The sequence below is a fragment of the Centroberyx gerrardi genome, chromosome 7 (assembly GCF_048128805.1).
Source record: "Centroberyx gerrardi isolate f3 chromosome 7, fCenGer3.hap1.cur.20231027, whole genome shotgun sequence".
NCBI lineage: Eukaryota > Metazoa > Chordata > Actinopteri > Beryciformes > Berycidae > Centroberyx > Centroberyx gerrardi.
The window spans coordinates 2,425,150-2,451,607 of record NC_136003.1 but is presented as its reverse complement, the minus strand read 5'-3'; the positions used below and the strand labels follow the sequence as shown (position 1 = coordinate 2,451,607).

At 42.1% G+C, this 26,458-nt stretch overlaps 1 protein-coding gene across 1 annotated transcript; it reads right to left on the bottom strand.

Annotated features, from left to right (window-relative positions):
• Positions 1 to 1,166: 1,166 nt before the first annotated feature.
• LOC139928977 (2-Hydroxyacid oxidase 1-like) lies at positions 1,167 to 11,278 on the bottom strand. Its single transcript, XM_078284385.1, has 8 exons — positions 11,142 to 11,278; positions 7,807 to 7,958; positions 6,750 to 7,020; positions 6,441 to 6,610; positions 5,442 to 5,536; positions 3,736 to 3,894; positions 1,647 to 1,716; positions 1,167 to 1,411 (listed from the first exon to the last, which is right to left on the bottom strand). Exons 1-8 carry the CDS (start codon positions 11,276 to 11,278, stop codon positions 1,167 to 1,169), a joined length of 1,299 nt encoding a protein of 432 aa, XP_078140511.1.
• Between the last annotated feature and the right edge of the window lie 15,180 nt (positions 11,279 to 26,458).

The following is a 26,458-nucleotide window of genomic DNA, read 5'->3' as shown; positions in this document are numbered from 1 at the left end:
TGTTGACAGTCAGAAGTATTCGGTGGTCAAGTCAGCTGTGTTGAAGGCTTATGAGTTAGTTCCCGAAGCTTACCGCCAGCGGTTTTGGACTTGGAGGAAAGGGGAGAAACAGACGCACCTTGAATTTGCACGTGATTTGACAGCTAATTTTACTCATTGGTGTTCCGCGTTGGACGTTAATGGTTTTGATGAGTTATATGATCTGATAATTCTGGAGCAATTTAAAAACTCTATACCCGAGATCATTGCTACTTATATCAGCGATCAAAAGGTGAAGACTGCTGCTGAAGCAGCTGCATTGGCAGACGAGTATGTATTGACGCACAAGTGCAATTTTGGGGAACCGTGCACTTGTGGTAATGGCTGCGGCCTAGGCTTGGGCTGATGGCTAGCTGGCCGGTTGCTAGCAGACAAGGCTGCTTGACGGGCTAAGTAAGCAGGCAGGGAAAGGGGCTGAAACCCCCCGGAGCTTTCTTCCACTGCCAGGACACGAGAGGGTTGGGGCTTGAGTGCGCTGGAGACTGAGAGCGCAGGCGAGACAGGCAAGCGGACAGGGAAAGGGGCTGAAACCCCCGGAGCTTTCTTCCACTGCCGGGACATGAGAGGCTAGGGGCTTGAGTGCGCTGGGGAGCAGGCTGAGACTCAGGGCGAGATGCAGGCTGGAGTCTAGGATGCAGGTGTTGTGCAGTCTATCATGCTGGTGGTTAGCAGGCTGTGAAGCAGGCTGAAGGCTAGGAGGCAAAGAGACTAGCTGGTGACTAGCAGGCCCAGCACATGAGGCTACTAGATAGGCAGCCGGGGACGTAGGAGAGCCAGGCAAAAGGCATGGTAAATCAGGAGCAGGAGACACAGGCAGGGAACCAGCCGGAGCCGAAACAGAATCCGCAGTGTAAGAGTTCACAATCTCTTTTAGATTAGGCAGTAGTTCCAGCAGCCACGGCTTGGAGGAGAGAGTGCGAAGAGCCAAAGAAAAAGCCGCATTCTTCTGCTTAACGCTGGAGGTCTCTTGGCGGTAGGCAGCGAATCGCTCCACAGCAAACAAAATTTCCTTTACCTCTTTCTGTATGTCTGCTGGGTTCATACTGGCCAGATTGTTCTGTTAGGGGGCTGTTCTTGTGGACCCAAATGCAGACACGGACAGTTGGTAGGAGAGAAAGGAAAAAGGTTTATTGGAGGTTGGAATTGGGTGTAGTAGGATGAAGGCAGCAGGTCGGAGTAGAGGAGATGATCCGGACTGGGCTGGCTGACAAGCAGATGAGCTGGCGGGTTAGCAGGCGAGCGAACAGGCTGGCTGGAGCTCGGGTAGATGTGTGGCGGGCAGGCGGACAGGCAGGAAAGCTGAGAGACTGGCAGGTGTGGCGTGGGCAGGCGGAGAGACTCACTGGGAAATCCACGGAGTTGGTGGAACAATCTGGCGCCGGATGGAAGGCAAGCCGGGGTAGATATACTGGTGGTGATGATAGGAAGCAGGTGAGCAGACGAGCAGACCGGTGATGAGCTGATTGCAGGCAGCTGAGCTGGGAGCCAGGAGAACAGGGAAGGGAGGAAAGACCAAGGGCAGGCACAAGGGCTAGGACCAAGAGGGCAGACCATGACAGCTTCAGGCTTATTTTCACAACTAGTGTGTGTGTGTGTGTGTGTGTTACCTGCCAGGGCCATAGCCAGTCGCAGCTCTTCTCTCAGAAGCTCCAGAACCTCAGAGACTCCCTTGTCCCCCTGGACACAAACACACACACGTTTGTATAATTGTGCTACAGTATATTGCATTGTGTTTGGCTCCCCCTAGTGGTTAGTTTGGTGTACCTAAATTGCTATGCTAGTCATTCAGTGTATGGTTTACAGAGGGTATGGTGAAAGCAGTTTAGTTAGTAGATAGTTCTTGCATATGCTACAGACAATCCGCTGTCATCCTTTTGTTTATGCCCTCAAGAAATTTTTTAGAATTATGACCGTTTTGAAGAATTTCCCCTTAAAAGTAAGACGAAATCCTAGTAAAGATAAAAGCTATTCAAGAAGCATCTTAGGCCTTAAGAGAGCTCCTAAGGTGAAAAACTGTTAAGAGAAGAGAGGACGACGTTTAGGAGGCTGAGGAGTTTCTTAAGCAAAGGAGAAAATGGCTGAAAGAACCAGAGGCAGGAGAAATGTTCTCCAAACACTGAATGACAGTGAGTTAGTTAAACTCTATAGATGACTTTGTGCAGGGATAATGTTTGTTGCTGATCTAATTAGAGATGCACTCACGTCTCCCATTCAGCTCAATAACACTGTATCGAATATGTATATGATATGTGTATAATATGTATACTGATGGTCCGCATCTGTGACAATCTACTCTTGTTCAACAACTCTATTCCTATAATAAAGGCCAGCAATTGTATGAATCAGTCTGTCTTGAGACATTTTCACCATGTCTTAACGTCAACTTGATAGACAAGTCAATTTGAACAAAACAAAAGTAATGATTTTCCAAAAAAGATCCAGTTCTCAGGAAAATAACTTGGAGGGGCTATTATAATTACTTAGGCATTATCTTAAGTTATACAGGAAACCTCAATAAGGCTGTGAATGCACTGAAAGAGAAAGCAAGAAGGGCATTCTATGCCATAAAAAGAAAAATCCAATTCGACATACCAATTCGGACCTGGCTCAAAATTTTCAAATCAATAATTGAACCCATAGCATTATATGGCAGTGAAATATGGGGACCAAAAACAAAACGAGACTTTGAAATTTGAGAGAAACATCCAGTTGAGACCCTGCATGCAGAGTTCTGCAAATCAATACTTGGTGTGCACAGAAATGCCCCAAACTCTGGATGCAGGGCAGAATTATACCAATACCCTCTAATAATTACAACCCAGAGAGGAGCAGCTGTGTTCACTCTGCTCACAGACAGAGGTGGAGACAGAGCTGCACTTCCTTCTGAACTGCGCTAGATATTAAAATGTTAGAGAGACATATTTCTCCAAATTCCAAAATGTATGTAATTTTGAAAAACTCCCCCCCTGACAAAAAACTCCAGTATATCATTGGAGAAAAAAGTGAGTGTGCCACTCTAGCTGCCATTTATATAAAATCCTGTGAAAACCTGAGACAGGAGAGACAACTGACCTAACTACTAATACTTTATATTTTGCTTTGTGTGACTGAATAATTGCAATTCTCTATTGTTCAATCATTTTTATTGTTATTATTGTTACTTTTATTGTTTGTCACTGTTTTGCTTTGGCAACACATACTGAAGTATTTATACCAATAAAGCTCATTTGAATTGAATTGAATTGACAAGTCATGATAACATTACTGTGTCCACACAAATAAAGGTGTCATGTATTAGGCTGTGAGTGCCACGCAAGTATTAAAAGGTTAGGCTTTTCAAACATTTTGTCAAAATCGTTTTTGACATTATAAGTAAACCACACTTCAAAATAGAGTAAATTGTGTGTTTCTCAATTTCATTCTGAATGACTAAAAGAGGCATGCTGAGGTTTTTCCTGATGGACCAATGACAGCGTCTAAAAGACAGCATCATACCTAGACACACCTCCTCACTAAGGAAGTAGCAAAACTGGCATTTATTTATATGAAAATGTCACCAATAACCACTTTAAATTTCCATTCATCACTTGCGGAGAAGACAAATAGGGCGAACAGTGTATCGATTAAGAGGGATGAAACACTCTTCTCTGCTGCGGCCGCACTTCCAGCTTTCAGCGTATTAGTCCAGTATCTCACCTGACAGGCCAAGCCCCACAGTACTGGCCGTCCTATGAAGACAGCCTTGGCTCCCAGAGCTAAAGCCTTCAGGACGTCTGTCCCTTGTCTCACTCCTCCATCCATATAGACCTCACAGCGACCCTGCACTGCACTCACCACCTCCTCCAACACATCCAGCTACATGCACACGTGCACACACACACACCTACACACACACACACACACACACACATTAGGCCCATTTTTATTGTGACAGATAAATTGCATTGTAAATACTGAGGCTCCAGTGCATCTATAAAAAGAGGTAATTAATTTCTTGTAGAACTGAGTGACCAGGGAAACTCGGCCGATGTGTGGACAGTCAACAAGTTTGTCGCCACAAATTGAAGAGTAGTACCAGTTCTTGAGCCTGGAGCCTGGAGCCTGGAGCCTGGAGCCTGGAGCCTGGAGCCTGGCATTGTCCCACAGATGGGGACAGTGACATCATGCCCAGCACTGAAACTATTCACCAGCGCACGGGCTCAAGGAGGAAGACCTCTTTGGATTGTGGGTTGACTGGTAAGAAAATGTCTCCCCCCACTTTCCTCTGAGTCCAGATTATCTGGGATTTTGCAGCATTTTAGCCATTTAAGTAGTCTAACTACAGAATAAAAGGACATTGATCATCGACAACAAATTAAGTTCGTTTCTTTAAAATATTGCTTTCTTTATGCCTTTAATGCTATGTAATAATTTGAGAAAAAAGTAGGGGTATGTTACTGATCAATTAAATGTAAAAGACTGTGGAGTTTACACACGTTTTACACTTGCTCTGAGTCAGGTGTAAATTTGACTCAAATTTCGCTCAGATGTACGAACAATTCAGACATCCGAAAACTTTGATAAATCTTGATTTTCATGTGTAAATATGGATTTGAAGGATTTACGAACAAATCCGTTTCGAAATCGCTTGATAAATGAGGCCCATTGTGTTTAGTGTTAAAATCAAATTTCATGTCAGGTTTTCAGAGGTGGATGACACTGGCTGATATCTTGTATCTAATAAAAGGACAATATCGGCCCAATATGTCGTCAAATTGATATATTGGTCGAACTCCAGTTAGTAGGCCTAGTACAATTGTTAGAAAATCCATATCCATACATTCACTCGGAAGCTTTTCACGAAAATCAGACTACAGTGTTTTAGAATATCTATGCTTGTGTTTCAAACATAGTATGAATTACCTCAGTATTTCAATGGATTTCAGACAGCTACAGATTCCACTGGTTGGACTTGGCGGTTTGGATTGATAAGACTTACTATAAGCCCTTTTCACATCGTCATGGTAACAGCTTCCGCGTTGAGAAACTTGTGCATTACAACTTCCTGTTGCCAGCTATGACCTTCACTAATCACTCCACAACCTGCCCAACATTAACATTGGTGAAGTACAAAGACTTGCTGACCTGTTTTCATTGACTCCTGAATCTAAACTAGAGAAAGGCTACAAGTTCTTCACCTAAACTTACCTCTTTGATTATGAAGGTGAGTTTTAGCTTCAGTCATCACCTCATTTACATAATGTTATGTATCTAGTGCTAGTATCCAATACAATTTTATTGTTTTTGTTGTCGCAAAAAAGAAAGTTGCCACAGGAAGTTGAGATGCACCAGTTTCTCAACATGGAAGCTGTTACCATGACGGTGTGAAAAGGGCCTATCAAACAACTGACACACACACACACCGTGGCAGGAACCCCGTCCAGCTGTCGAGCACCGTGATTGGACACCAGGATACCATCGACACCATAGTTCACAGCCTGGATGGCATCCTCACCTGACCACACATGCATGCACACACACACACGCACACACATACACACACACACACAGAGATTAACCAGAGTTGAGTGCTTCTGAACAGGTTCAATCTTGAATCAGAAAAGGTCAGGTTGGTAAAACCAGGATGTGTTGATGAATTCTACACTGGCTCTAAAATTATGAAATGTTTATATTATTAGGCTTATATTATTACATAATATAATTATATAATATAATTATTATTATAATATTCGTAAAGTTTTCAGTGGGTGTGTTTCCATGCACAGAGAATTCTTAATTCTTAAGAATTCTTAGAATTCTTAATTCTTCTTAACTGAAATCTAAAATGCTGGAGATGCACTGATAAAACTGCTGATACTGATTCCATGTACTAAGCTTATTATTATTATTATTATTATTGCAAGTACATGATAACCAAACAATACCCAGTACTGAACTTTACATAAATATATAGACTCATGCCATTAGTTTGGGCTCATGAAACAGAGATTAGTAACATATAAAATTTTGTCACCATTTTAAAGATTCAACACAGAAAATCAATTTGCTATGTGTGGCTTATAGTATCATATATTATTATTTCGAAAATAATAATAAAAATCTAATTTGATACCCCTGGTATTAGCCCAATATCTGCTACAAGTAATGTTCTGAATAAGTAATGAACAAGTATTTAGTATGAACAAGTTATTTGGGACCCCCTATGAAGTCATTCACAAATTAACAATTAGAATGACACATCTTTCAAATAAGATAATAGAAATAATAATAATTTCTAACTATAATCACATAAACCTAAAATTGAGTCAAGGAGCACTTGACTGCCTCCTGGAAGCCCTTAAGGTCAGGCATCCAATACGTCTGTGTGTGTATGTATGTGTCCGTGTGTGTGTGTGTGTGTGTGTGTATTCCTTTGACAATCACTGGTAGGTGTGTGTGTTTCTTCAACCAGGTGATATCGTCCCAGCAGAGGGTGGGGTCTATCGCCTTGGCAACATAAACTGCCAATCCACTATCACTGCCATAGTTGCCCTCAGAGAAAGCCAGTGAGGCTGTTGAGAAGTTAGACATACTGGACACACATACACGCGCACACACACACGCACGAGCGCGCACACACACACACACACACACACAGAGGTAAGTGTTGGCATTAGGATTTAGGATGTGTTTGTGTTTTCTTCTGTTGTCAGTGTTATTTTGGTTCCTACCTCAGGTGTGAGGGAAGTTTAAAGCAGTTGCGCACGTCATCCCACCTCCTCCCCAGGTATGGCGTATCCACGGTAACAAAGATAGCCTTATAACCCGCCTCCTCAGCCCGGTGGACCAATGACAGCGTGAGCTCTCTATCTTTATAGATATAAAGCTGCAGCCATAGGATACCTGCATCGCCCTGTGAAGAAGTCATCGCTGACATCACTTCCTCTATTGTTGAGGTGGCCCAGGAGCTCAGCATCATCCCTGTCCCCGCTGCTTGGCATGCTGGGTAGGAACACATTCGAACTTAAGATGATGCTCTTATCAAGTAAAGTCAAGTCAAAGTTTATTTAAAGTGCAATATCACACCAGGGTGTCTCAGTACACTTTACAACAATGAATCAGTATTAAAAGAATCAAGGAGAGACATAATAATAAATCATGTAAAAGTTAAACAAAATTAAACAATGATGTCTGAATGAGCTGATGTCTTTTAACACGGAGAGAGAGCTAAAGGAAAAGTGTGAATGTGAATCATGGTTTCTTCAACTTCTTCTGTCTGCTGAGACATTCTGCTGAAATGTAAAGAATAAAATGTTGGGAAATATTAATTGTGTATTCTTGTTTTTATATTTTTGACATTTGCACACATAATTTATACAGATTTATACAGTAGCATCAACAAAATGTGTAGATCTTGTACTGAAAGATAAAGATTCATTGACAGTTGGCTGTCTAGCAGGACCAGCATTTCATTGTGCTGATGTGTCTAAGAGCCTGTGATATTTTCATTAGATACTTGTTGAACTGCCACCATTAATTTAGGTTTTGCGTATTGTTTGTTGGACCTATTCATTATAAGTGAGCTTAATACTTTGTTGAGGGTGTAACATTGGCACAGTAGCATTCACACCTGGGTTTTATGTGTTTTTGCACTCCAATCACCCAGGACGTGTATCAATGCCATGTGGTGGTAGCTGTCTGTCTCTGTGTCTGTCTGTCTGTCTGTCTGTCTGTCTGTCTGTCTGTCTACCTCTGATGGTAGCTGTCTCACTCCGCCTGTTTGTCTACCTCTGGCGGTAGCTGTTTCTCCTTCAGGGTGAGCCATCCTTTGCATGGCTGTCGCTCCAACACAGAGTGGCATGCTTAGCGTCTGGCCCAGCAGAGGGACAGATAGGTCCACTTTCAACACATCCCTCAGCACCCGAGGGAGAAGATACCACCTACACACAAACACACACACACACACACACACACACACACACATGCAGGTGTGATTTACAGTCATATCAATTGCAAACAGGGAGAAATAAGCAATATTGATTACAGAAACATCTTTCTTAAAGGAAAAATCCACCCTCAAATCCTCTTACGCTAATCCACTGTTATACATCATCAATTTGTGATGTTAAATACATTCCAGGAGTTATTTTGTGCTGAAGTGTTGTGACTTACTGTCCATTTTTGAATACCCCCAGAGAACATGTCGCTTTCAATCAAATGGGCATAGAAATATAACTAGGTAGCCAACTACTTAGTGAACATTGTGATCGCGCCCTTACTCAAAACAAAACATGTCTGTGGCTACATTGCATTCTGGCCTATTGAGCCTACTGTTGGTGGAGAAATTGGAATCTTTGCCTCTTCTGTGATAGATTTCTCCCCATATGACTGTTGAACTTCAGTGCAACCGACGTTTACTTGTTGATGTTTTAGATAGGTGAAACATTTTCTGCTATCAAACTCTATTGTAGCAGAAAATGTCTCAATGTAACATCACGTCATCTACATTTGGCCAGAAAACAAGAAAACCACATGCCCAAAAACAAAATGATGACTCGAAATTCAAGGTATGTCACCAATAGCTGTTTTTTTTAACAGTGTTACAGTGTTTTTGGGTGGATTTTTCCTTTAAAGGTCTATGTCATAGGAATTCAAATTTTCCTCTATACATATAGGATATAAAATATAGGATCATATATGTTAGGATATAGGATCATAAATGTTACAAATTTATTTTGTTTGAGTAGTTTGAGAATGACTCAAGAATGACTAAAGAATGACTGAAATCCTTCCAAGCAGGCCAGTTTGCAGCATTTGAACAGGAAAGTTTCCACTCAGCAGGTTTACTTCATTTGAAAAAAAGAAGTTACTGTTGTCGGCTAATCAGGGTCCAGTATTATGAGGACTTAGCCTTCAAATTCATTCAATTTCACCAATTCAATTCAACTTTTAACTAAACTCCATTTATTTGAAAAACATCAAGAAGAACATTATTCTTATCCTGAGACTGAGTATGTTTGAAAACAAAATCATGAAAACTGAATAATAGGGGACCTGATTGTAATGAATAATTTGATTTGTTAGTGCTGTGATACAAGCAGGAATACAATGAAACTCAGTTTACCTATTTTATTTTCAGAATAGAGTTCAATCACATTTTTAGGCCTGACATAAATATTTAAGACATAAATTCATAGTATACATCATTGTAAGCAGTATCAAACTGATTAAATTATATATCTATATATCGTTCTTTAGGAAAGAAAAACATAATTCCTTCTGAAAGTATATATGATTTTTGTTATAATGGAGGACATAGTTTACCCACTGCTTTATTTACCACTGCATCACAATTTACATGTCAATAAGTGACAAAACTGCATACACAAAATATGCAGATACAGTAGTGGAGAAACAATGCAAGATAAGACCGTGTACTCAACACATAGAGGAAGCTCACTATGTATTTGGACAGCGACACACTGTTTTGGCTTCACTCTAATTTTTCTGATCACGGAATGATGCAATGACGCCAAGTTCAGAGTGCAGACTGTCAGCTTTAATGTAAGACTTTAAATAATATTGTATTAGCATTAGACAGATATATAATTTATCGGCTTAGTAGTGGTTGAATACATTTCACTTGTCCATTGAGACAAATTTGTTGACAGTCAACTGACATGTAGAGTCAAAATAAAGTGTTACCCATTTAATTGCTCAATAAGGTTTTTGTAAATTAATTCTTCATTTCAAGGCCTAATGTATCCCAGAGTTTTACAGTGATGTCCCATGATGGTTTACATGCTGATAAAATAAATATGATGCGACTGTAAATGATGATGCGACTGTAAATCACCCATGATAGTGCCCTCCTTGTTTTGTTTTTTTCTGATTATTGCGGCCTAAAATGTTTGATTTTGCAGCGGCTTTTCTCAAAAATTGCAACGCAATTTGTTATATGTTGTGTGCTTTTTCTGCGATAAAATTGCAGGAATGGGTGAAAATTGCAAAACAAATGTGATTTTTTTTTTTTTAAATGTGATTTTCTCTCTCTCTCGCTCTCTCTCTCTCACACACACACACACACACTTGCTTGCATCTCTCTCCCTCTTACAATCTTACCAAACTTCTTACCACTGGACTATTTTCTTTCCCTCTCTCTCTTGCTCACTCACAGTCTGTCGTACAGACACACACACATACACTTGCCTGTATGTCTCTGATTTTCATGACACTACCGAGAACCTGATAAATTCAATCCTTTCAGCGCTTGCTATGGACTTTGATGCAGCAGCCTCTGTCACAGTGATTTCCAGACATTTCAGCTATTCTTATGTGCTTCACGGTAGAGAAGTGGCTGTCAGTGTCTGCATACTCAGACCGAGGAGCAAGGAAGTGAGTTTGGTGATGTGTAGTTTGACTGGACCATTTTATGCGGGAATACTGCGGTGATTGGACAAAATTGCAAGCTCTCACAGATTTTGCAGGGATTGGTTGAATTTGCGTTAATTATTGCAATCGCACAATCGCGAAATCCTGGAGGGACTGGGCAACAGAGCTAACTTTTTTCTGCCCTATGTGATTTAGCGCAAAATGTATTATGATATACATTATTCTGATAGCACTGGCTGTTTTCTTTTACTTGGATATTCATGATTTAGTCATGGTAGGCCTTTTGGCTATTTTTAGTGAAACTTGCATATGGATTAAACCATTTAGATTAACATATCTAACAAGTTTCACAATAATTGAACAAACTGCCATGGAGTTCTGGCCAATTACATAGTTAGACGTGACTTTTGGAAGTTAATTTGTTAATAGTGGCCAAACAGTTCATGCGATTGGGCGGTTTATAGTAGGTTTGTGTATCTCAGTCTCCTGAAGCTGTCTACCAATTTTAGAGGAAATCTTTCTGTTTAATCAAAGCAAATAGTATTTTTTGAGAATCTTTTGGATTTCACTGAGGATAGGATTATTATCTAATACCAATACTAATGTATGTCTTTTGGATATGATTCAAAGTGACGGCAACACTGACTATAGTACTTCACTATTTGTGTCCAGGGTAGGCATGCAAACCTGGCCTACTCATATAGTCATGTGTGAGTTTGTGTGTGTTGTACCTGTTGAAGGCAGCGGTGTTGCTGGCCAGTGTGTGTTGCTGGTCAGCTCCTGAGCGGTAGTAGTCATAAACAGCTTTAGGAAGAACTCTCCTGGCTTCCTCCTCAAAGTCACCCACACAAACACGGCGCCCTGACATCACTGACAGCCAAAACACCCAATCACCAAAACACCAAGCTGCCTGGTTTAACTCTGGCTCGCTGTCTGTGATTCTGAGAGAGAGAGAGAGAGAGAGAGAGAGAGAGAGACAGAGAGAGACACAGAGGGAGAAAGAGAGAGAGAGAGAGAGATCTGTGAGAGAGGTGTGATCAGCAGAATTTCTTTAATCATTAACCTGCTGGTGGTGTCACTGACCCTCTTTTTTTAATAGATTATTTTTTGGGGGATATCAGCTTTTCATTACACAGTTCACAGTAGAGATAGATTAAAACCCAGGGCATTGTGGGTCTACAATCACTGGTCGGATTCCAAACTCCAGCTCGCTCCTCCACCTCTTCTCATCCCATTCCTGGCACCACAATGGTGGAACGAGCTCCCCCCTTCTGTCAGAACGGCTCAATCACTACCCATCTTTCAGGTCTCTTCATCTCTTCAGATTACACCTGGACCCTGCTTGAATTAACCTATCATTCTTCCCCCTCTACTCTTAATATATAAAGAATAAATAAATAAAAAAAACTCATACAAAAACTCTACAAATGTTACTTATTTCTGTTAAAGGACTGCGATAAACAGTTGGTTTGACTACTGTTGACAAAATGCACTTAAGAGAGTAATAAAGACCAGCTTTCATCAGAATATTAATGTGACAGGTGTAGGTCAAAGGTCAGGGGACACGCCCCCCTCCGGCGTGCGAACGTTCGCGAACCCCTGCCGCCCTCCCCGTAGGAACTAGGGTCAAAAGGTCAAGGCTACCAGACACAGTCCAGACACCCAACAGACAGACCCCCCCCCCCCCCCCCAACTTCAAGTTCAAGTTCTAAGGCACACTCCGGACCCCCACCGCACCCACCCTCTCCTCCCCCTCCGGCTCACCGCATTTAAGGCCCTCCGTTTCATGAGAGGCAAAGTGGCAAAGTGGCAAAAATGGCAAAGAGAACTAACACGGGGGGTTTCATCTGCAAAGTACCTGTGACTAAGTTTCAAGAATCGCCGTTGTGGTACGCTCCTAAGAAACGTGTCATGTATTTGTGTAGGACACAGGTACCTCCTTCAGAACCGCTTCGCGGGGAATGGAGCCTGGGATCGGGCGGAATTCTGGGGTATGTGTTTAATTACACCGTCAGTGAACTCTGCTTTTATCATCTGCCGAACGGGGGGTCTTTTGGTCCCGACACGGTAAAAACCACGTTCACATCCAACGACTGGGGAGTGATGAATCTCGTGGTGACGCAATGCCTCAAAATGAAAAACGCGGCTTCAATTTCCAGTCAGTGGGCCAGAGATGCGGAAGAAACAACGTTAGTGGTGAACGAGGAGGAGGAAAATAAGGAAAACATTGACCCAAACCCAGCCGGCAACAACGATGAGCAAGAGGAGGAGTCCTGCAACAACAACGATGAGCAATAGGAGGAGCCCGGCAACAACGATGAGCAAGAGGAGGAGCCCGGCAACAACGATGAGCAAGAGGAGGAACCCGGCATACAAAAAACGTTCAGAGCTGTATGGGAGACTAAGAACATACCTACCGCTAAATGGTATTACCGGGTGAGCTGTCATTTGAATGCACTAGATGAGCCCGTTGGACAGTTCGTCATCGAGCGCTTTAATTCCAAATGTGGGGTGTTTCAGAGCGCGCTATGCGTACCGGTCAATGCCTGGTTGATAATGTTCGGAGAAAGCGCCTCAAGGATTACGTCTCTCTTCCAACACAGCCGTTCCTGGAAAGAACAAGTGCTTGTGAAAAGATTTCTCTCCTTTTCTTAGACACGCCCCTACACCCTACAACCCCGCCCCTCTTAGCATTTATAATAGGGTTTTGTTGGGGCATACGAGCACAGAGAAGAAGAAGAAGAAAAAAACCTACAATGTCACTCCCTCCCACACCACCGCCATCCCCGCAGGCCGGGAGTTCGGATAATTGTGACTGTCTCAACCCGGGGCTGTATCATCCTTCTTCAGCAACTGAAAACTCCTCATCGTCTTCTGATTCTGATTCTGATTCTGATGCACCATCACCGGTAGCAGCATCACCAGTAGCACTACGGGATCGTGACGATCCGGACGGGTTGCTGACCTGTCTATTTCTGGACACGGTGAAAGCCGCGGTGGTTAGTTTGCTGGGAGCGGTTTTACGCAGATATAGAATAGAAATCTGCTACGGCTGTCAAATTGACCACGGGAGTCAAAAACATCACGAATGCCTGCAGGGACTACCTGAGGGATTTTACCTATCCCACTACAGCGAGTTGATAAAAAGACTCTGGACAAAACGTTTTATCCCCTCCATCCAGCGACTACTCAAATCACACAGCATCAACGTAACAGAATCCAGAGTCCGAGGCGCTACAGAGACATTTCTTCACGAACTAAAAACAGAGGTCTGTTTAGAAGACAGACTTAATGAGATTTACAATTCACATATCGGAGAAGACAAAAACAAGCTTGAAAAACTGGAAGAAGCTTTCGAGTTTTGGCAAGGACTCGAATCATCATCTTCTCAGAGAGATGGGTAGCCATATTACAAGAGTGTTTAGAGTGGTAGAGGAGTATTTTTTAATTTCAGAGTTACAGGGTCTTATAGTTCGAGTCGTTGAAAACAAGGTAAATGGTAGGCCTAGCAAAAACGTTAAAGTAACTAGACTAGAAGAGATTACGGAAATTGTTCGGTCACAGTCTCAGTACACACCGTGGGAACTGCTTGTACAAACAACATCACGTTTATGTGAAAAGTCGGTATCTGAAAGGTTTTGTAAAATTGTTGAAAACATGCTCCTACATTCCTCGAAAATGAATGTGTTCCATCTAATTACTATTTACGCGTTGTTTATCGACGCTGTGTGTTACCGCTTAAAAAACAAGCAGCCTGTGAACACCATGCATGAATTGCAAATATTGCATAATGTCATTCGCTGTAAATTTGGATCCGCAGTTTTGACTCATGCTTTAAAGGTGATCAAACATACATAACCTGATGACCGCTTGTTATGTTTGATGTGTATGTACTGTTTGTAATGTTTGATGAACATGTATTGCTTGTAATGTTTGATGAACATGTATTGTTTGATGTTTCTGATTGATTTGATTTTTAAAACATGTAGCGTTTGACTTTTATTGTTTCTGATTGATTTAATTTTTTAAAAACATGTAGCGTTTGACTTTTATTGTTTGATGTTTCTGATTGATTTGATTTTTAAAAACATGTAGCGTTTGACTTTTATTGTTTGATGTTTCTGATTGATTTGATTTTTTAAAACATGTAGCGTTTGACTTTTATTGTTTGATGTTTCTGATTGATTTAATTTTTAAAACATGTAGCGTTTGTAATGCTTGATGAAGACGTAGTGTGTAATGATTCAATAAAATAAAATAAAACACTGAAAAAACTGTAAACTTGTCATTTCCAAGAAAAGGCGTCCTGAAGGAGAGATGGATTTGGGGAGAGAAATGAAAAATATGTATTATGACCCTGCCCATCCAGGTAGTTTCGGGGGAGTGGATCGGCTCCACAGAGCCGTACGAGATGAAACGGGGGTCAAAGTAAACGTCGAGAGGGTGAAAGATTTTCTATCTGAACAGGACGCTTATACTCTGCATAAGCCCGCCAGGATACATTTTCCCAGAAACAGAGTTTTCGTGCCGCGACCTCTAAATCAGTTTCAGGCAGATCTCTGCGATATGCAGGCCTTGGTCGAGCATAATGACGGGTTTAATTATTTATTAACGGTCATCGATGTATTTTCAAAAAAGGCTTATGCGAGACCCTTAAAGAAAAAAACAGGATCCGAGGTCTCCAAGGCCTTTGCCTCTATTTTAAAAGAGAGCGGGACGCCTGAAAAGTTACAAACTGATGCGGGAAAAGAATTCTTTAACAAAAGTTTTGAGGCCTTGCTGAAGAAACACAGCATTAATCATTTTGCTACAGCCAGCGACCTGAAAGCATCCGTGGTCGAAAGATTTAATCGTACTTTGAAAACTCGAATGTGGAGGTATTTTACGGCTAAAAACACCAGACGGTACCTAGACGTGTTACAGGATTTGCTTGAAAGCTACAATAGCAGTCATCATAAAAGCATAAAAATGCCTCCTAATCAGGTGACATCGGAGAACACCCCTCAAGTTTTTCAAAACCTGTACGGTAGTGTAGGGAATTCGGCTCTTAGGGGTAGTACTACAAAGTTCAAGGAGGGAGATCTGGTGAGAATATCCAAACTGAGAGGAGTGTTTGATAAAAAATATGAACAGAGTTTTACGGATGAGTTGTTTACAGTGGTCGAACGCATACCTCGTCTCCCCCCTGTGTACAAACTGAGAGATTACGACGGTGAACCTATCGAAGGGTCGTTTTATGAGGCAGAGTTACAAAAAGTGAAGGTTGCTAAAGACAAAACATATCAAGTAAAAGAAATTCTGGGAGAACGTAAACAAAAAGGTGAAAAGTACGTCTTGGTGCGCTGGAAAAATTGGCCGGAGAAATTCAAAAGCTGGGTCAGGGCTCGTGACCTTGAAAATGTATAAAAACAGTAAATAACCCTCTCCGGGTTTCATACTCTTTCAGGAAGGATAGCAAATAGGATATAAAGTCATAGTCATGGATCAACTGTCCGGCGATGGGTTTTATGTGACCCTACCCTCCAACGCCAGCCACGAGGTTTTTAAAAATAATACAAGTTCTAGTTTCCGGGTGGATTTAGCGCAGCATATCGACTTAGAGGGTCCGTGGCAGGTTGCCTTGACTGAGATTTCATACCCGCACACCTGGTTTAACATTCCCGCAGATTTGGCCTACTTTGAATGGAGGCCAAAGCCTGTCAAGCCCGGCTCAGAGAGCGTGGGCCAACGTCAAAGGTTTAGAGGAGGTTATTACAACAGCCCGAGTCAACTCAAGGTGGAGCTGGAGGCCCATCTTAGAAAAGCTGGAACCGATATTTATTTAAACTTTAGCGGTATTCAAAAGAGATTTGAATTTCAGGCAGGAGGTCAATATCATCTACGCTTTTTTCCGCCCTTGGCTTACATGCTGGGCATGAAACCGGGAGAATGGTTCAAGTTTGACGAAAGGATGGCTCCCTACCCCACGGATATAAAGTCCGGGTTCTATCAACTGTACTGTTATAGCGACGTGGTTCGTCATCAGATGGTCGGGAAGTGTATTGTGAAACTGCATTTTAGACCCTCGTCTAAGATATAGAGATATAAAAAATTTTTTTTAAAAATGATTCTGAATGATCCTCAACGTTTTGTGAGCTATTATGAAAATCAAGTCGGGGGAGGTCTCGAGGGTTTTTATGGAGCCCCTGTAATGTACGGGAGAGGAATAGGATCTATATTTTCAAAATTATTTCGTTTTGTATCACCCCTGATGAAAAAAGGTTTTGCCCTCGCAAAACCTCATCTTAAATCTGCCGCCCGAAACATTGCTTCGGACGTATTTGGCCGAGTCGTTCAAATTTAAACCGTTAAATTCGGTCGAAAGACAGAAGGTCAAGAAGGTCAAGAAGGAGCGGGTGTTATGATTCTGGCTAGAAGAGCGAGGAAGAGACCGCCGGGGCGCCGTGTAAAAAGAGGGAAATCAAAAAAAATAAAATCAGTCGAAAGACGCGTGCCTAAAGGAAGGAACTCGGTAGGGAGGTCCGGAGATATATTTTAAAAATGGCTCTTTTACACGAAAAATCACCCGAATGCACCATGACGGAGTTGGATTTATTCTCAGCGCCCATGACGCAGCTGTCTAGAAGTCATGCCTATAGAGGTCCTATTGAATTCTTTATTCCCGGAGACGGTGAAAAATACCTAGATCTCAACGATACTTTGCTACATCTCCGCCTGAAAATTACCAACGCCGACAGGACAGACCTGGCTCAGGACACCGCCGTGAGCATCATTAATTATCCTCTGAATACCATTTTTTCACAATGTGACGTAATTCTCGGGGACAGACTGATATCTCAGGCCAGCGCCACTCACCCGTACAGAGCTATGATCGAGACCCTGCTAAACTTTTCAGAAGATACGCTAAAAAGTCAATTCAGCGCAGGGTTATTTTACAAAGACACGGCCGGCGCTATGGACTCTGTAGTGATTAATAACGGGCCTAATAAAGGGGCGGTTCGGAGAGGACTCTAGAGAGTTTCACTTGCTGGGTCCCCTTCACTCCGACATATTTTTCTGCGAGAGGTTACTTTTGAACTCTGTGGATTTGAGAATTAAGCTGACCCGGGGAAACGACGCCTTCTGTCTCATGGCAGCCGCCAATGCCGATTACCGTTTAAAAGTACTCGGGGCTTCCCTGTTTGTCAAGAAAGCCACAGTCTCCCCCGCCGTGCGTTTAGGTCATTCGGCGGCCTTGCTGAAAGGTAACGCGCTCTACCCGTTATCACGTATTAATGTGAAAACATACTACATCCCCCAGAATTCGAGAATATGTAATCAAGAGAATCTATTTCTCGGGACCATGCCCAAGTACCTAGTACTCGGAATGGTTAACCACGAAGCCTTTACGGGGAGAAGTGACTTGTCACCTTTCAATTTTATCCACAACGATGTGGAATACTTGGCCCTCTGTCAGGACGGCAGACAGGTCCCCGCCAAAGCTTTCCAGCCACAATTTAACAACAACCAGTCGGTCAGAGAGTTTTACAACATGTTTACAGCCACGGGGAGACATCTTAAAGATTTACCTCTCTCTATCGACCGAGAGGATTTTCAACGGGGATACGCCTTATTTGTTTTTAATCTAAACCCGGAAGAAGACAGCAACGCCTTATCACCCGTTTCCAACGGAAATTTAAGACTGGAAATGAGATTCAGAGTTCCCTTGCCGCATACGACCACTCTTATTGTTTACGCCTGTTACGATTCTATTTTGGAGATAAACTCCAAACGACAAGTGTTGGTGGATTATTATTAAATTTTATTTTTACTAAAATAATAAGGCAAATTCAAAATAACCCTACCCCAATATGAATAATCATCAATTGGAAGGTCTCTTGCGTCATTTACTGGGAGATATATTCTGCGGCGTATGGGCCTCCGACGAATTACCGTTACTGCAGAGGACATTTAAGCCTCCGGCCTATTTTATTGTAAACACGGACCCCCGTCATCGGCCCGGACAGCACTGGCTCGCCCTAACTCTGGAGGAAGACGGAAAGGCTACCTTTTTTGACTCTTTTGGATTTCCCCCTGATTATTCCTATTGTCCTAAAAGCATCTTACAATTTTTGGAATCCGGTTCAAAAAATGCAATTTTCTACCACGAGAGAGAGCTTCAACACCCACTATCCGTGGTATGCGGGGAACACTGCGTTTATTATTTATGCCACAGGGCCAGCGGCCTATCCTACGAACGTGTGCTATCTTTGTATCAAGATGATTCGATGAAAAATGATGTCGTGGTATCAGATTTTGTGAAAAGATATAGACGTTGTGTAAGGAATCAGCGTGCAGGGTCCTTTAACCACGTCTCCTGTTCTTTAAAAATGTTTAACGAGTGTCATAATTTTTGAAAAAGTTTTGAGCGTCACAATTACATAATAATGGTGTTTTACTAAAAATGTAGTCTTGTGTTTTACTAAAAATGTAATTGAAACAATGTTGGAAAAATGAAAGCGCAGACATTTGTCTTTTAAATAAAAACATGTTCTTTATTGAACAAAAAAACCCAAAACATTTGTTGAAACTTATTTATGAAACGTGTAGCCAATGCGGGGAAAGTACAATTTTCCTCTTTTTCTTCTTCTTTTTCGGTCCGACGTCAGAGGCAGATTCAGACCGTTCTAAGTCCGAATCTTCCGAGAGGTCTTTGAGCTTTAGAATATGTTGACGCGCTTGAGTATTAGTCACGGTTGAAAGAGGTATTTTCAGATCAGACAGCGCCCTCAAAAACACATCCCAACCTATCGGATGAGTTTTGCGGGCGGATGTTTTAAGGGTGGATGTTAAATGTTTCATTAAATCAATCATGTGCGATCCTCTGACGGGGATATCTCTGTAGATAAACTCACCGTCCTTGTTCCATCCGGTCGCTCCTTTTGACTCTAATATTTTACGCATTATATAGTCCGTATTCTTCTGAAAACGAGGATTAACATTCCCGAGTACTTCGTTAAAGATATCTTTGTGGGAACTTTCTGAAGGCGTTTCAGTCTCCTTGGGAAGACTAAGAGTAATTTCTCTAGTTTCACCTTCCTTTTGTTTCTGGAGAATAAGATATCTTTGTAGGAGCATGTTGTATTTTTTAATTTTCTCGTCGGGTAATAATCCTTTTTGATTCAGAATCTCTCTCATTTTATCATCCAGCTCATTTTCGGCCTTTTGTCTGATATTTTCAGGACTCTTTTGCGTTTCTTGTAGACGGTTTAGATGCTCGGGAGAGATCATATACATTTTCTGCATTTTCCTTTTAGGATCTAGGAATGAGCCCGCTGACGAGTTGACCCACAAATGGTAAAACAGAAGTGAGTAGAGGCATCAAAAATCCTCCTTTTTGAGTCATTATTTTTCGTTTCTTGCTTAGGCCGGTATTTTTATTAGCCAACAGTCTGATGTGTTTCTTGCGTCGTTTTAGTTTTTTGTATTGACAACCGGTGAGGGGGATGTTTCCTTTCAAAAGATTATGGCTGATTTCACTTAAAGCCTGTATGACATCGGCGTGGCATCCTTCTATCGTGGCTTTGCGTCGACTCGGAGAACTGTTTGCCAGCTTTCTCAGCAGCGGGAGGTTTCTCTTCAAACGTACAGACATCTTATTATTTCTTCTTCTTAGGTAAATACACGCAGGACGGTTCTCCGGGTAGTAGCCCCGATCTTAGTCTAAACTGTTCTGGACAGGTGGGAGTCAAGTCTAGCATTAAATAACCATGAGGGTTTTTGGTTGCATCGTCATAGCTTTCCATAAAAAAGGCTTTTTGTTGGGGGTATATCTGATGAGCCAAGATATTCATCTGTAACTTGTCACGAGGATTTTTAAACAAGATGAGATAATTACTGTTTAAGCTGATGGTACGGCTGTATTTACCTTGGTGAAAAATATTCTGCGTCAAAAACATGACGCTCATATTTCTGTGATGTCTATACTGTGTAAAGATTTTTACAATTTCAGGATGATCAGCCGCTTGAAAAATAACATCGTCCAAAATAACCAGGTGTGTTTTCGCAGAAGGAAAAAGTTGTTCATCTTCAAAAGAATCAGGTAGTCCGTGAACAAAGGTTATCTTTTTATTCAGCTTTTGTAATTCAGCATACATGGGTTGAAAAGATGTATAAATCCAAACAATGTTTTCAGGTACAGAATCCATCACATATTCACAGTTTTCCACTACATTTTTTACAAAATAAGTTTTCCCACTACCGCTGGGGCCCACAATCAGACAGGAAAAAGGCAACCGCAGCCTATGATCAAAATCAATTTCCTGTATTACACCAAGGTGCGACATTTTTTTTTTTTTTACATTTACAGGGTTAGTAACCAAAAATTAGTAACCAAAGGGTACAGTTCGACTGTGGGATAAGAGGCGCCTTTTGTCATACACCACTCTGAACTTTTTGTGAACTGTCAAATTTTTTAGATGAAACCCTTTTTTATTGCGCACAATGTTGTGCTGTGGGGCTGATAGCACATTTTCTTCTTTAGAGTTTTCAATGTAACCTTCTACCAACTCTTTGATACTGTCAAAGTTGATCCGTTCGCTACATTCGCGCGTCTGAGTGATGCCCTTAGCTCGCAACACTACTCTTTTGTTTACAGTTTGATAAGCATAACTTTTGGGTCCCGCCGCCACAAATTCCTGTATGCTGTCACCTTCTAACTCATCCGTCAGATCCCCCATATAATTACCCAGTTCAAGCGGCGTCTGCCCCTCTTTTGTGACATAGACCAGGCTATCTGTATCGTAGTACAGAACCCTGTCTTGCAAAGGCTCCATAAAACTGTACAGCTTGAGACGCCCGTAGGCGGTGGTGAAAGCCGCTATAAACACATTGTTCGCCTTGCTCGGGGGCGCGATACACCGATCACCGTGACACCACTGAAGCAGGGCCGTTCTGTCGTTGAGGAAGGAGAAGTACTTGACTTTGTATTGTTCTGAAAACATAAACTTGAAAAATTCTTCAGGCTCAGTGATCAGTACAGTTTGGGCCAGATTACTTCTCTGCGCAAACTTTCCCCAGAAGCTGTTGAGACAGAGTTTAGCCACTTGTCTTTTGGCAGGGTTTAATATGATTTTAGAAGCGTCTAACAAAATGCCCTGATTTGCCTGATAGTCCCTTATGTATTTTTCTCTGCTTTTTTCATCTACCAGCGCCTCGTGGGGGTAGCCTGAAGCTTCCTGCTTTCCCTTGAGAAAAGTGTGAATGTATTCGACAAATATAGATTGGCTATATCTCTCAAAGCGCCACACCTCTGTGATCTCTGCAACCCTATATCCCATCTCTAAGGCCTTGTTAAATTCAGGAGTGACCCAGACCCCCGTCAACGCTCTGGCCTCATCATTATGTGCACAAGGACCCTCTTGAAAATTAAATTCGGCGCACGTACGACAGAGAGTAAACACTAGTTTACCTTTTTCCGTTTTGTAAGGTAACACGGGGAAAAATAAGCCTCTAGGAGGGTAGACAACCGCCCTGATCAACCCGTAGTAAGCCTGAGGCTCTTTGAAATCTTTGTAGATTATTTCGGGGTGTCCTAGAGGGTAAGGATAGTTACAGTTTACATAGGGGTAGAGGGAAGTCACGTCTACGTACTGTATAGTTTCATCAGAAGCGGCCGTGTACCTGAGCCATACCGCGCACGTCCTACCTCCGTACAAAGCGGCTCGGGCTGAGAGAGGCTGAGGAGCGTTGTATTGTTTTAGAAAATCCTGCAATCCCCGATCTGATTTTTTCATCTCTGTCCAGTCGTGTTCTCTCATCACTACCACTTTTACACCGTGCACAGATTGTAGCTTTTGTAATTTATCCTCACACGCCTCGTGCAAATCCTGATAGCTACTATGTGTCAGAGGACTGCTGTCAAGAGGTGAAAAACAGGACGGACAACCGTGGTAAAAACATCCCAGAAACTCCCAGGCCCATTTTTCACCGTCAATTTCTGCGTACCCGTCTACAAAAAACCTCCCCAGCTGTTTTTCTCCTATATTCAGAGCGTGTTGAATAGGAATGTTCTCTGTGAACCTGACCCACTCTAACCACTGGATGCCGGCGCTTGAATATGTTTTAAACTGTTGTCTGTAGTCGTCGGGCGATGGTATGGCGAGGGTATTAGGAAGTAAGAAATTTGTGGCAAAAACCTTCATGCACGCTGAGGCGATTGTGGCGCAGCTGAAGGGGTCAACTTTTGTTTCTTTCATGTACTCTTCTCTAAATATGACGCAGGCTGACATGAGGATGTCTGTGTCATTTTCGCAGTAAACTTTAGCTTCCTTCTGAAAATCAAAAGTCCCGTGAAGAGCGACGGTATCATACCAGGTATCAAATTCCTGTTTTTGCTTTTCTGACATTCGGTCTACTCCGTACAGTTCGCGAGGGGGGTAGGGGCCCACATACTTTAAATTGGCCTCTGAACTAAAGCGGTGGGGGAAAAACCATTTGACTTTGCTGCTAAAGCCTAAGGCCTTTGGCATAGCGGCTAGCGACATGATTTTCACAGGATTGATACACAGAGCAGGATGTAGTAATGTCTCTGTTCATGAATAAAAATGACAGCGAGTCTATGTATTTTTGTCTGTAGTCGCTATCGCTGAAGCAAATGACTTTGCTACCTTGCATAATTAAGCTGGGCTTTACACCCAACTCGACCATGGCGTTAAGAACAAGATAGCTGTCAAAACCTTTAGAATTGTGCGCCATAAAGACAGATTTTGCGTATTTGGGCTCCCTGAAATGCAGAACAAAGTCTTTGGCGCATTGGAGCCCTTCAGAGCACCACGTCTCTCCCTCGAGCGTTTTTGTAGTCACTAAAAAGGGGATGTGAACGCCGTTTTCGTCCGGAAACGTTTCAAAGTCATAGAATATTAAGTTCTGGTTATACTCTTTCTCGGGGAGCAAACACTGTATGTAACATTTGTGTTTGTCGTCAGACTCTGACAGCAGTTTCTCCCCGCAGATTTTACATTTCTGCAACGGACACACGTGCGGTTCGGTTTTCTTAGTCAAAGCTACGTAGTATATCAGGCCGCAATTTTCACATTTTTTATGCATTTCGCAATCGCTGGCATATACTTTGGCATTTGGTCGCCATTTAGGCTTTTTGTGCGCTTCCATACAGTAAAGGGAATGACACGTCCTGTTGCATTCGTTACATGTTGTAGGTTTTAGCTCATGCTGTGTACAGTCAGAGTCAAAGCATACTTTACAGTATTTGTAGCAGTGGTGATTCAAAACATTGTTGTATCCTGTGTAACAATGCTCGCACACATTCTTTACTCCTAGAAAGGCTTTGAGATTTCTAATGCCGTAGTAGTGATTTAGGAAGAGAAATAAAAACAGTGTAGACCCATTAGACTGCTTTTGAAAAGACGTCTGGAATTTAGAGAGTGTTTTTGAATCATCGGTTCTGTAAAACACTACAATTTTGCGGTTCAAAATCTGTTCAAATTTACAGACGTCGTTAAAAGTCACAGCCGTCTGTGCAGTCAACCCCGCTTTATCCTGAATCTCACTGCCGAGCGCAGCGGCGTCCCTATCACTGAGATTGGGCCTCATAAGATGAGCCAAATTGATGGCAAAACAGAGTTGATTACCGGGGTTTTCTACTACGTACAAACAGCGAGCCTTTTTTTTAAGGATTTCACACTCTAAAGTTTTTTCCAACAATCTTCTTTTACTGCCGCCTCGTGGGTTGTGAATTACTTGAGCGACTAATTCTAGAGTATCGTCCGTTGCTACGGACTGGTTTGATTGCACAAGTCTATCCAATAGGTTCTGAAAACCGTTTCTATCCGTTTCTTCGCCAAAGGTTAACATGTGGGATACGTTATTCTGTAACATTTGACCTCTCAACTCCATCTGGATGACGTCTCCGTGCATGGCGTGTGAAAACGCTCTTGCCGTCATATTGTTTATCTGGCCCGCGACATTATTATAGAATGCAACGAAATCTACCTCGGCATCACCCTCAGAGTGAGGAAAATTCAGAAGCTGTCTTATTTCTACATTATTAAATGTACTACGCGTTACCACCCGCGGCTCTGCGCGCTCAGCTATGTGAGGCTCTGTGCGAGGCTCAGGCGTCTCTTGTTGCGAGTTGTTTACATCATTTACATCATTTACATCATTTATATTTTCACCCCCTTGCTGTATCTGGTATTCTGCGAGAGCGTCGTTTATATCGTTCAAACAATCTGTTTCTGTTTCTAGGGCGACAGTTTGTGAGTGGTCCGGTGCATCGAGGCTTGCAATAGCGTTGTTGAGGGGCGTAAATAGGTCAAAAAGATCGTCTACTCCTTCCTGATTTAGTTGGCCTATTGCATTTAGTAACGGGACAGGCAGTTCTTGTAGTGGGTCAGGCGCATCAACTTGATTAATTCTGAAAGATTCTGTTAAAGCCCTTAACTGTCTAAGGTTTGGTTATGTATCTTCGTTTTCACCCATGATCAAATGATTAAAAATGTCACACCTTGGCTTACAACATTTTACGGTTTAGAGGCCACATACAGGAGCTTACTTATATCACAGAAAAAGTAGCTCATACTACTGAAAACATCGCTCGTACTGCTGAAAATATTGCTCACGGCCAGCAGACAGTCCTGCTTAAAGGTCCTCCTCCGGGGCCTCCTCCGGGGCCTCCTCCTCTCTCTTGTTGTCCTCTTTGCTCTTCTCAGTCTCGCTCTTGCCCCGTCGCTCTCTGTGTCTGCGTGTGTGTGTGTGTGAGGGGGAGGGGTCATGGGGGTGTCAGGGGAGAGAGAGAGAGAGAGAGAGAGACAGAGAGAGAGAGAGAGAGAGAGTTTTTTCAGTTCACATTTCAGTTCACATTTCAGTTCACATTTCAGTTAACACTTTTCGGAATTTCCCTCCGCAAAAGAAAACTTACCGCTTCTGTATGATAGCTCTGGAGATGGAGGATGACGAAGAAGAAGAAGAAGAAGAAGAATTTTCACACAGCTCTGGTTTTGAAATCTGCGGTTTTTCAGGATTCACATGTGGTGCTGGTAGTTCTTCAGGAATCACCGGCACTGGTTCTGAAATCTGCGGTTTTTCAGGATTCACATGTGGTGCTGGTAGTTCTTCAGGAATCACCGGCACTGGTTCTGAAATCTGCGGTCCTTCAGGAATCAGAACCGGATCCTTAACGCCCTCCTCATCGGGTTGCAAGGAATCCCATGGTGTGAGACAGTCGATATCACTCAGCTCTATGCGTGATGAAACAGAATATGATAAACATGAATATACTATAATAATAATAATAATAATAATAATAATAATAATAATGAAATATTACTTACCATATTCGCTTTGACAAAGTTGAGAGAATCCGCGGAGATTCGGGACAAAGGGATTTGTGTCTGAAAGGTTAAAAAAGGTTTAAATAACTTTGACTTTTTTATCTTGACTATAACTTGACTTTTAAAAGAATAACCTACCCTCTAAGCCCTCAGCATCATGGTTTGTTCTTGATGTTTGAGATCTGTCCCAAGGTCCTGAAACTGCGAAAAATAAAATATTTACATAAAAAAAAAAAATACAAAATAAAAAATACATATAGAATAACATTAATGCAACAACTAAAATAAGTTTCTACCGGGTGCCATGGTTTTCTCTGTCTGTCTCTCTGTCAGTCAGCCTTCTTACTGCTAGCTAACTAACATTTAGAATTTATAGGCCTCCAGAGAAAAAGCCTAGGAGGGAAAAAAGAAAGAAGCCAAACAATAAGTTTGTGGAATAAAAAAGAAAGAAGCCAAACAATAAGTTTGTGGAATAAAAAAGAATTAATCTTGCCTCTTTCTTTTTGTCTTGCGTGCACAATTGCTTGTTTCAAAATGTTTAGTTTCTCTGGGAATATAGCCTGGGAATAAAATGATGGTCCGTCTTACGTTCCTATTCTGACCTCAAAGGTCATTTTGATTTTGTAGTCATGCGCAGCCAGTCAAAAGTTAAAGGAAAAGAAACCCATGGGGGTTAAGAAAGGAATGACTCTTACCTCATTCTTTTGTCTTGCGCTCAA